At 34.6% G+C, this 12,651-nt stretch overlaps 1 protein-coding gene across 1 annotated transcript in view; it reads right to left on the bottom strand.

The window, feature by feature from the left end:
• The window catches only part of LOC118198418 (calcium-activated chloride channel regulator 1-like), a 77,068-nt gene that overhangs the window by 46,792 nt on the left and 17,625 nt on the right, over positions 1-12,651 (bottom strand). Inside the window, exons 4-5 of the mRNA XM_035370085.2 lie at positions 7,829-7,907; positions 3,900-4,036 (exon numbers count right to left, since the gene is read on the bottom strand). Of these exons, the coding sequence (XP_035225976.1) occupies positions 3,900-4,036; positions 7,829-7,907 (216 nt within the window). The remainder of the gene's footprint in view (positions 1-3,899; positions 4,037-7,828; positions 7,908-12,651) is intronic.

Raw genomic sequence — 12,651 nt, 5'->3', positions numbered from 1 at the left:
TTTGAGGCTATTCGCACCACCTACGTTAGCGCATGCGCACAATCAGCTCAGGTACAAGCATTTTACGTGGATTTGCCATAAGAGAGGCGGTAGCGGTCATCATAAAAAGTTATGTTCATATTCATAAAAAGTTAAATTCTTTTATTTAACATAGGAACTTTTATGCAAACTTAGACCCTAGTCTTATAGCATAGAACTGCGAGAATTTATTATTCAATAATAATAAAACTTATTGAAAATTATAATGTTCATATATATGCATCACGTTTTCAGTGTCCACACATGTTTATAAGTTCAAAAGCCATATTTCAAAATCAAAGTTACTCATGAAACAAAACCTTATAAAATCTGATAATTCATTTGCGGGTGCAAATTTCTGAATTTAAATCTCTTACATTAAATTATTGTCTTTTAAATTATATCCCATTATTTATTAAAATTTAATTTATTAATGTGTTTGTACTATTATTTCAAAGTCCTTTGGAAATATTTTTTGTGTTCTGAAAATGAAGACTATTTCCATAGAAAAATTAAACAGGCATACAAAACTGTTAATAACCAGTATTATGTATGATTAATTGTTAATTTAATAGTTTATTTTATTGCTTTTAACTTATTTCATGTCTAAATTTTCTACTCAGACATACTCTATCTAAGTTTTATTACTTTTTCTCAAACGAAAGATTTCAAAGAGGAATGAACAAAAATCTTGATTGTGCAAAACACATATTTGAATCTAAATGTTTTCTAAGAAGTACAAAAAATATAAATGAGTTTTTAGCCCCCTTTTACCCAAATCAGTCATTTAAACTATTTCAACCGTTCGGGAGAACGAACGGCTGGAATAGTTTATGCGAATATAATATCTGTCCTTTTTATATATACATAAATAAAGGAAATGTGTTCCTTCTTTTTATATATATAAGAAAAGGAACATATTTCCCTTTCTAATCTTTTGAAAGTTGCTAACGCTTAAAAAATGATAAACTACGTCAAAGTAGTAACCTGCCTTAAAAAAAAAAAAAAAAAAAAAAAAAAAAAAAAAAAAAAAAAGAGAGAGAGAGAGACTCACTACAACAGACTTGACAGTTCGCGTGCTTAGGATTCCTTCCGAATCCGCCTACTCAAAGCGCATGCGTGGTTAATGTTGGTGCGAATCGCACCACTGGTGCCAATAGCATTGGCTGCAAGGTATACGTACATAGGTATACGTACGTACATACAGATATCATGAAAAATCCCTCTTGAATCCAATTTATTCCATTTTGCAATCTGTCTTGGGAAAAGAATTCTTTATTCTGTTTGTATGTACAGAACAGAACACAGGAGACAAATTCCTACTCTGATTATTACCTTTCAGGAAAAATCGTCTGATCTCTAGGGGACTACCCAAGCAAGCGCAGCCCCGCGTTCCCCTCTGGGCCTTATACACAGTATTGGACGAAAGATAACGCTCAGACAATAAAAAGTTCGAAATTACCTTAGCAACCGGGCAACGCTTCCACTCCACAACGATTATATTCGTTGTGGTGATCTATCCGCTCAGTCAGTCCCCCAGCAAATGACCGAATGGAACCAATCCCCCATGGGAAGCCTCAAATTAACCCATGTTACGACACAACAGTCAAAAGGCAAACAAGACAGTACCATATGGTCCCTGCCGAGCCTGAACCATCCTCCGAATGAACGGAGGTTCTAGTCCTGTGAAAACTGATTATACATCGCTGTGGCCAAGCTTGCCTAAGTACAGATCCTAGCCAGTAGCTTCTCCGGTTTTCCGGCGTCGGCCATCGGGGAGTGTTTATACGTAGAGACATCACGAAAAAAGTCGTTCAGATGGATTCAAGAAGGGTTTAAATGGATATTTCCGTTGAAATATGATATGCAAAATTTTTCGCGATTGCAGTACTTCTTTTACTTTGTACACATGTAGAGACGCATGTAGAATGTTTTCGGATTTTCCTCATGGTGTAAAACCTTTTAGACATTAAGAAGCATCAACTAAAAGTTGTTACATCGACATTTATCATAATCATCATCACCATCAATCTGTGTTTTGCTAAATCCATAAGGTGCTATATACAGGGCGACCGACAGGAACAGGATGTTTGTGAAATGGAGCTAGGGGTGCAGGAATTGGAACCAGATATCGTAACCATCGCTACAGCATACCATGTCAGTATGTTGACCGCATAGCACCATATGCTTGCACATAAAAAGTTTGTTACAAATGCGGAATCAGTCACAGCATCACAATGGCCTTTTTTCGTGTTCATTTCAAGCTTGGACACCACGATATTATTTCCAGCTTCAGTATGATTCTCAAATGGGTTAAAAATCTAAGGACAACGGGAATGATTGTAAAGAAGAAGCTACCGTGTCTTAAGAAGATTGCAAGAACGCCAGAAAACATTGAGACAAGCACTGGCTTGGAGTCCTCAGCGGTCTGCACGAAAACATGGAGGTAAATTAAGGTTAAGTCGGAAATCATTGCTCACAATTTTGAAGTAAGACTCGGTCTTTGATTCTTACAAGATGTGTATTATTCAGCAACTTAAGGCGATATATTATCAGCAACGAAGGAACTTTGCCTTCCGAATCCAAATGCTACTTGAAGAACATGCAAATGCAATGATCTTAATGAGAGAGACGTTCATTTTCACTTGAGTGGAGAGGTCAACAAACAAACTTTTGGTTACTGGGATAGAGGAAAATCCTTGCAACATCCACGAAAAGCTTCTCCACACACCGCGTGAAACAGTGTGGTGTGCGATTGGCGATTTCGGCATCACAGGTTCGTAGTATTTATTTTAAAATGAACATGGTGCCCCTGTGTCAGTTAACACGAACGTTTCATCCACATGAAATTATTACACTTTCTTGCGACCACGATGACTACACATGCAAAGTGTTTATTTTCAACAAGATGGTGCAACTCCGTACACTGCACGTGGTTCGTTACATGTTCCTGGGAAGAGTCATTTCACGTTTCGGCGACATACCGTGGCCTACAAGGTCCCCAGATTTAAGCACTTGCGACTTCCCTCCCCAGGAATATCTGAAGTCACGTGTATATGCCCACGATTCCCTCACACTGGGCGATCTGAAGGAGACAATCATAGCAGGAGGTAGCAGCAATTGATCGTGAGATCCTGGACTGCGCATATACCGCTTTCTAAGAAAGGCTTGAATCTTGCATCCAAGCAAATGGACATCACCTGTCTGACATCATTTTTCATTAATATGCTTTCAAACGGCCTTGAATTATGAAGACTGTTTCGCAATAATACCTTTTTTTTCGTGAAATAACAAGTGAGTATTATTCATTTAAATAATGTCCGGTTCCCATTGCTCTGCATATAGCCTTCGTCATTGAGAGCTAAGCCATGTCACATTAGGCTTAATAACAAAATCAGATTCATGTGAGCTGCCCTTATGATGCTTAAATCTATAGCGTAATATTGGATGTCTGAACAGAATTTTGGGATCTCGAGTTTTTGTAGAGTTCCGTAGCCCCTGCCTTACAAACCCCTACAGTCGCGAGGCTTTCGGGCAGAACCCATTTTGCCCATACATTAAAACATCATGGAGCGTGAGCAGTCTTAATCGTGTTTGAGATATGAAAACTGTCGTATTCTAAATCTCAGAAGAAATGAATTTAGCATCAGTGAATATGTCTGGTGTTAACTTATTGTACCATGCAATTTTTTTCCTTACCGTAATTAACTCGCAACATTCAAAAATGACAAAACAAAAATTATGTCCTATTATTTTTGAATTTGTTGATTTTAATTCCATTTCCTTTACAGAAAACAAAATGGTATATATTTTCCCCTTATTTCGTGCACTAGAATAAAGATATAGACAATAAAATATAAAAAAGTGAACACAAAACCCACCTCCCTTTAGCAAAATCTGGATTCCTCAGTACTGTGAACCATGTGCCTTCTTCACGACATAGAAGGTTGTGCTTAGAAGGAGCTTCAGGAAAATGTCTAACTCCAATGTAATGTTCAACTTCACAAAACCAACTTGCCTAAAAGGAAAATGTATGTTAACAAAAGTTTAAACCTATATCCATTCAATTTGAGTTAACTGCGTGTTTGAATACACAGAATAATTATGTATTGTTTGAATATACAGAATAATTATCTGTGTTCAATATCTGTGCTCAACATCACAGAAACAACTTAAATAAAAGTAAAATGTATGTTAAGAAAAGTTTAAACCTACATCCATTTAATTTTGATTATCTGCATGTTTGAATGCACAGAATAATGATCTGTGTTCAATATAATATAGTTTTCTTTTATTTTAAAGTAGCCTTTCTCATATTGTGGTCAGAGGACTACAAATGATTCTCGAAGCCTGAGCTTGTGGTACTCCTATGTTTCCAAACAAGACCATAAGTAAAATTCAAACTAACCGCGTTTACCACATTACAGCTAAAAAATCTCAGAATTTTGAAATCAAACATGGCAAACATTTATCACTTTTTCTCACAAAACCAATATTTTATGATATTTATTATCGGTTACTATATCTGTGAACTTCCGACTCAAACGTTATTAATAGAAAAAGAATTTTCAGCACTATTACTGTGGTGCTTCTCGCCATCATTTCTAGGCACATCTATCGCCTCAGGGTTCTAGGCTCATCTCTCGCCAGTGAACGCGGAATACATTGAATTCTAAAACTGCGCTTTAAAAACTGTACTTCTACGTATCTGTGGAAGAAAGAGTTTTCCTTACCTCAAATATACTCAAACTCAATAAAAGAATACTGAAATCTAACTAATGTATGCGTCAGTCTCAAACTTAAGCTTATCAGCATACATTCAGGGATGAAACATCTGTGCACGAATCGGCATGCTGCTCTGTTTCATTTATTGTGAGTATCAACATTTATTTAACTTTAAGTTAAGAATATAAAGATTATCCAAACTCTAACAGCCGTGAATTTATAAAAAATGATTACGAAATTTTTTCTATTAATTTAGTTGCTTTATACCAGTATACATAACATTAAATGAATTTCAATTAATTACATTTTAAAATATAAGTATACTGATAGTAACATACGCTAAAAATCTGCTTTTGAAGGAAATAAAAATAAAATAGTCCGCAGAATGTTCTAATTTGTAAAAGTGTTCCCCACTTGAAAAAGGTTTGAGAAACGCTGTGTAATAGTATTTACTATTTTACACTAAGTTGTTTATTTCCATTAAAAGTGATACGTAATGTGTACTTCTCTTATAAATTAATATTTTCAGATCTTAAAATTATCCAGCTGTTTTAAAATACGTGACAGATAATTTTCTCTGCATGTTATCTTATGAAATCGTAATCGTAAAAAATGCTCGCAATAACATATATTTCATTTAGAAATTAAGGTTTCAGATCTTAAAATTTTCTCGGCGGGTTAGAACAAGTAACAATTAGTTTTGTTTGCATGAGATTATACAGGATTTCAGAAAAATGTTAAAACCGACTCAAATAATTAAAAATGAAAATCAAATTAGTAAGCAACATTCAGTCGCTAAAACTGCTAGAGGCAGGACTTGATTTTTAAAATTTAAAACGCTGAATTCCTACAGAAGTGGGCCCGAAATGCCGACAAATAAAACCATATCAACAATAAAAAATATAAAAGTCTGAAAGCTTTCAGATTTTACACTACGTATAAAAAGACTTTTTTTTTTTTAAGTTTTGTGTGGTGCCTTTATTTATTAAATATCACGTTCTTCGCATTTAAACCATAAAATTCAGTTCAACAGCCATATAGTAAGATAATTTAAAAAGAGCATAAAATAAAGCAAAATAATTTTAAAATTAGCACACCTTTAGCATATCTTTAGAATTCCCGATACACAGTCTCACGCGCTGGAGATAATTTTTTTATTCGTAGAGCGTTGCCATTGCTCGTTTTAAAATCGTCGAGTTTGTTAATAAAAAATTCGTTAAAGTTTTACAAAATATGAAATAGATAATAAAACAAATTCCAAATTCGGGCTTCCAGATGCCCATATTCGGGTGGAAACGTACGTTAATGGCTCTAGGTACCGCTGTTTTATCAGAATGCGGGAAACATATGTACATTTATGCAGATAATTTTGTTAAATACTACACAGGTCTCTAATATTTGGTGGCAACAATTTGAAAGTGAACCGACATTTATAGTAAACCAACTCAAAATGCCCAAGAATAATTAATAGTCCTTCTGGGTAAATTGCCCCTTTGGACTGCTAAAATAGTAACAACTAAATGATGAATAATTAAATTATATTATAAACAGTAAACAACCAATAAATTTAGTTAAATCAATAATAAGTAGATAAAGTTAAAATAACGCATCAGAAAAATCGAATGGAGTAATAAAGGAAATAAAAGGTGGACAATTTAACAATAGCAAGATGAGGTATTGAAAACTAAAGATAGGAAATATAGGGGTTGAACAAAAATAGGGAAACACGTAAATAAAAACGTACTGCTGTGACTAATACATTATAAGACTGTTGGCATTCAAAACAGCTTGCAGTCTTCTCGGAATGGATAAATAGAGGCCTTGTATTTTTTGCAATGGAATCTTGTATTTCTGTAAAGCGTTGGCAAGTTCAGTTAACGACGAAAGGATTAAGCATGATTTAATTCGCAATAATAAATAAAGGCGTCATCTTTGTTGTTGGGAAGCTTAGTCTCTCTATATTGGCAACAAATCTACTATTCCGCCGTTTCAAATGTAAACAAATATCTCCGCCATGTTATTTAAAACTTAGGCTTAACCGCACTCAAACAGCTTTTAAATTGTTGATAATTCTACAAATACTACTTGCAGATTTCCTAAAGGCATAAAAAAGTTAACCGAATGATAAGAACAACATAATTCAATCATTTTTAAAGCAAAAGATGCACAATTTACAAACATATAAGAGTAATGAAACTGAGATCACTGAGCCGGGTAACAGAGTGGATATATATATATAAATATATTTATATACGTTTGGTGCGGCCGATTGCAATCAAAATACAAAGTGCACATCTACATGTTATAGCAGTCCTATATACAAAATTTCAACGTTCTGAGGCTACTCGTTTTTGAGTTATGCGAGATACATACATACGTACGTGCAGACACCACGAAAAATTCTCTCCAGAATTAATTTTAAAGCAGTTTTATAATTTTTTTGAGGAAAAGAGTCTTTTATTCTGTCCTTACGTACAGATGTCACGCAAAAACATCGTTAAATTGCATTCGATAGCTGTCAAAATGGATATTTTCGTTGAAATATGCTGCCTGAAACTTTTCGCGACTACAATACTTCCTTTTTACTTCGTACAAGGAAGTAAAAATGCTATCATCTTCTGATTGTTCAGGCAAGTTCAATGAATGAATAGAGTATTTCAGGAAGTACTAGGAAAAGCTCATCAATATTCCTCTTCTACACATCTGAAGACCACATTTGGACGTAGGTGTTTTCATTCGCAGGTCTTTTCCCGCCTGTTTTGCTTTTCCTAAAGAAAGGGATGCAGACATGTCTTCTATAGCTATTAGTAATGTCAGCTTCTGTGACGCTGCTAAATAATATTTGAATTAGAAACAGAGTTTTCTGCTAAAATTGCGACGCAGCTATTGAAAATTCAAGCATTCAAGTTGGAGCTCCAGGTAAATTTTTGATTTCCTCAAAAAGTAGGAAGCACCGGAGCTGAGTCACAGTTGACTCTGTCTGCATAAAAGGTATAAAACTATGAAGCTGGTGAAAGAGTGAAAGCAGACATTATATTCAATTTACTGATAAGTCACGCCCTTAGAGTTTTCTTTTAAGACTTACCTTCGTTAAGTGTTGATCCATAAGAGAAGACGTGAATTGTTCTTCGCACGACTCATCATCATTTCCAGGTGTGTATATGCTGATATAAAAAATCATTTATAAATAAAAAATTCATTAGATATTTCTCTGAATGTAATATGAATATAACTTTTAGGCTTTATTGTTATATGATCATAAATTTTAGTCATTTTTAAATAGTGTAAATATATTTGATAATGGAAATGAGCAACAAAATTTTTGCAACTACAATCACTTCGTAGTAATATCTTAAGAAATGTGTATGTCTGTTATGATCATACACTTAGCACCAGAAAAGGGAACAATAAAATGCAAACTTGTATCTTTTTAGTAAATAGTGAAGAAGAAAGAGAATGCCATTACACTTTTTTTGCTGTAGAACAGTGATCTTCAAACTGAGTCACAGCCCAGGGTACCGCGTGTCAAAATGAAAATTGGAAAAAATTATAAAGAAGTTACACTAGTTGTGTAAGTACTTACAATTTGCGCATACTAGTTATATGTCATATGTTTATATTTATGTAAGTGTATATACTAGTTGGCTAGTGTTATTAACTAAAAAATATAAAGATACATTTAGTTATAGATTAGTTTTCAAACTTAACATATCGTTCAGAAGTCAAACAACAAAAATCAGCGTTATACCTACAAAAATTTTTCACAGGACTAGTTTCGATGGTTTTACCGAACCATCATCTTCAGCTGCAAAACCGCAAATGAACAAGATAGGAAATAATGATTAGATAAGATAAGAAAGCCTGGACAAGAATAAGCAAGTGGCGCCATCTGTTGGCGAAACCAGAACTAAAACATAATTTCTCTAAAAGCCGAAGGCAAATTTGGATTGGAATTAGGATCGTTAACTAGAACAGAAAGATTTTTATGAATGTGAAATGCCTCTAGAAAATCCAGTTCTCCAATGGAAGATGTTTTTTGAATAATTTTGGCAGCAGAAAAATTGAAAGTGTGATTTTCGGACCAACAATGTTGAGCAACAGAAGACTTCTGTGTTTCCTTTTTTCTAACATATGCCTCATGTTCTTTGACGCGAAATTTTAAGGCTCTCTTAGTTTGGCCAATGTAAATTAAACCACACTGGTAAGGAATCCTATAAATACCCCAGGAATTCATATCCGGAATGGGGTCCTTGAGTATAGAAGTTGGAATTTTATTGATGGGAGAATAAACAACCCGAAAGTTAAATTTCTGCAAAATATGTGCAACTTTATAGCTAATTGATGGAAAGAAGGGAATGACAACAGAATTTTTATAATCTCCTAAAATAAGAGTGTGGCTTTTAGTGTGTTGAGATGAGAATTTTTTAACTGCTTGATTAATAATGTTGGGTGAAAAGCCCCTGTCAATAGCTATTGCTTTTAAATAATTTAGTTCTTCATCAAGGGCTAGTTTGGAGGAGCAAACTTGAAGAGCACGGAAAACATAGGAATAAAATGAAGGTAACTTTTGTTTAGTCGGATGACATGATTTAAAGTGTGGTGGAAGGCAAACCGATGAAGGTTTACGGTAAACTGTAGTACTGAAGTTGGATGTGTTACGTGTGACCAGAATGTCGAGAAACGGACGAGAATTGCAAGTCTCAAGTTCAAAAGTGAACTGAATAGCAGGATCAATAGAATTCATTGTTGAAAGAACTTTATTTAAATCATCTTTATTACCTTCAAACAGGGTAAAAGTATCGTCTACGTAGCGGAACCATGCCAGGAAGTTTAAAGTTTCAAACAATTTTGATTCATAATAATGCATGTAGATATCAGCCAGGAAGGGACTGAGGGGGCTTTCCATGGCTGATCCCTCAGTTTGCTTGTAATATTTATTTTGGAAAACAAAATGTGTTTGTTTCAAACAGAGTTGAGTGAGAGAAATTAGCTCATCAATTTCGATACAAGAGAAATGAAATTCGCGAAGTCTGGTTTCTAGACATCTTAATGCACCCTCCACTGGGACATTGGTGAATAATGATTTTACATCAAAAGAAACCATGAGTAAATTACTAGGAGAAATGTTTTTAACCTTTTTTACAAACTCTATTGAATTTTTTATGGTGTAAATGTTATTGTCTAATAGAGTGGAAAATCTAGACACTAAATATTTAGCTAAAGGATACGAGGCAGTACCTAAATTTGATACAATAGGGCGGAAAGGAATACCACTTTTATGAATTTTGGGAAGAGCATATAATCTGGCACAATTCGCAACAGATGGGATAAGCGAATGTTTTAAGTTGCTTGAAATGATTTGCGAAGATTTGATCGCAGTTTTTATTTTGGATAAGTCCGAAGGTGAAGGATCTTTAGGGATCGGATTATATGGTCCTTCGTTTAAGAGTTTAGTGACACCATCGATGTAAGTGTTCTTATCCATGACGACTATCTGGCCACCTTTGTCGGCCTTTGAAATGATAATATCCGGGTTAGAATGAATTTCGCGCATTGTAGCTCTTTCTCTCGCAGTTAGATTTGGTTTCAAAGGTTTATTATTGAATTTCACATTATGAGCGATAAGATGCCTAATCATTTCTTTCTGTGAATCTGAAACTTTACTGAACTTGAAAACTTTTTCGATAGGAGCCAAAATCTTTGGAATCGAGGGTTTACAGGTTTGTGAGAAGTTAAAATTATATTTTAGAATTCTCTCTTGGTCTTCTGAAAGACTAACATTAGAAATATTAACTATTGGCTTGATGTTTACAATGGGAAGATTTTTTGAACTACTTGAACTGGAAGACTGTAAAAGAAGTTTTTCGAATTTAACTGCAAGGGTGTTTTTATGACGGTTAACTGCATTCTCCGTTCTAGACCAAGACATTTGTTCAAGGGCAGTGAATTTTGGATATGATTTAGCGAGTTCCAGATGAAGCTTATTGAGTTCATGTTCAATTTTGGACAATTGTTGACGTGTATCCCTTATCACGGACCGAAGTAAGGCAAGCTTGCAATTTAACAGAATTCTTGAAACGCGACTCGAAGGTTTTTGATTAGATTTGATTTGAATAAAATTGGGGATCAATTTTTTACATTTACATTTAAGTAAAAAGTCAAGATGATTCAGGAATTATTGCCATTTCAGGCGTAACTTAGTGAAACGATTAACGGATGAAGGCATGATAAACAATGCAGAAAATCAAACTAAATTAACAAAGCAATAATAAAGTACACACGAAACAGCAGAAAAATCCCTCACTGAAATGAATAGAAAACAAAAAGTTTGTAAACAAAATGCATGAAATCAGACAAGCAAAGCACAATATCCAAATGTACAAAACATAAACATAACTTGAAAATTGCAAAAATGTACTCACCGAAACTCCTACAATCACAAAATGGCGGCCACACCACGTGCAAAAAAGAAAGCAAAATGTAAGCCTGTTTGGGGCTTCTATAATTAGACACAATAACACGCCGAATAAATACTAATTCAGAAGTCAAACAACAAAAATCAGCGTTATACCTACAAAAATTTTTCACAGGACTAGTTTCGATGGTTTTACCGAACCATTATCTTTAGCTGCAAAACCGCAAATGAACAGAATAGGAAATAATGATTAGATAAGATAAGAAAGCCTGGACAAGAATAAGCAAGTAGCGCCATCTGTTGGCGAAACCAGAACTAAAACATAATTTCTCTAAAAGCCGAAGGCAAATTTGGATTGGAATTAGGATCGTTAACTAGAACAGAAAGATTTTTATGAATGTGAAATGCCTCTAGAAAATCCAGTTCTCCAATGGAAGATGTTTTTTGAATAATTTTGGCAGCAGAAAAATTGAAAGTGTGATTTTCGGGCCAACAATGTTGAGCAACAGAAGACTTCTGTGTTTCCTTTTTTCTAACATATGCCTCATGTTCTTTGTCGCGAAATTTTAAGGCTCTCTTAGTTTGGCCAATGTAAATTAAACCACACTGGCAAGGAATCCTATAAATACCCCAGGAATTCATATCCGGAATGGGGTCCTTGAGTATAGAAGTTGGAATTTTATTGATGGGAGAATAAACAACCCGAAAGTTAAATTTCTGCAAAATATGTGCAACTTTATAGCTAATTGATGGAAAGAAGGGAATGACAACAGAATTTTATAATAACCTAAAATAAGAGTGTGGCTTTTAGTGTGTTGGGATGAGAATTTTTTAACTGCTTGATTAATAATGTTGGGTGAAAAGCCCCTGTCAATAGCTATTGCTTTTAAATAATTTAGTTCTTCATCAAGGGCTAGTTTGGAGGAGCAAACTTGAAGAGCACGGAAAACATAGGAATAAAATGAAGCTAACTTTTGTTTAGTCGGATGACATGATTTAAAGTGTGGTGGAAGGCAAACCGATGAAGGTTTACGGTAAACTGTAGTACTGAAGTTGGATGTGTTACGTGTGACCAGAATGTCGAGAAACGGACGAGAATTGCAAATCTCAAGTTCAAAAGTGAACTGAATAGCAGGATCAATAGAATTCATTGTTGAAAGAACTTTATTTAAATCATCTTTATTACCTTCAAACAGGGTAAAAGTATCGTCTACGTAGCGGAACCATGCCAGGAAGTTTAAAGTTTCAAACAATTTTGATTCATAATAATGCATGTAGATATCAGCCAGGATGGGACTGAGGGGGCTTCCCATGGCTGATCCCTCAGTTTGCTTGTAATATTTATTTTGGAAAACAAAATGTGTTTGTTTCAAACAGAGTTGAGTGAGAGAAATGAGCTCATCAATTTCGATACAAGAGAAATGAAATTCGCGAAGTCTGGTTTCTAGACATCTTAATGCACCCTCCACTGGGACATTGGTGAATAATGATTT

Source organism: Stegodyphus dumicola, chromosome 11 (assembly GCF_044657685.1).
Source record: "Stegodyphus dumicola isolate Sdum_Otavi_A_Nest chromosome 11, ASM4465768v1".
In the NCBI taxonomy this organism is placed as follows: domain Eukaryota; kingdom Metazoa; phylum Arthropoda; class Arachnida; order Araneae; family Eresidae; genus Stegodyphus; species Stegodyphus dumicola.
The sequence above is the reverse complement of the archived record's forward strand: the minus strand, read 5'-3'. Positions and strand labels throughout refer to the sequence as shown.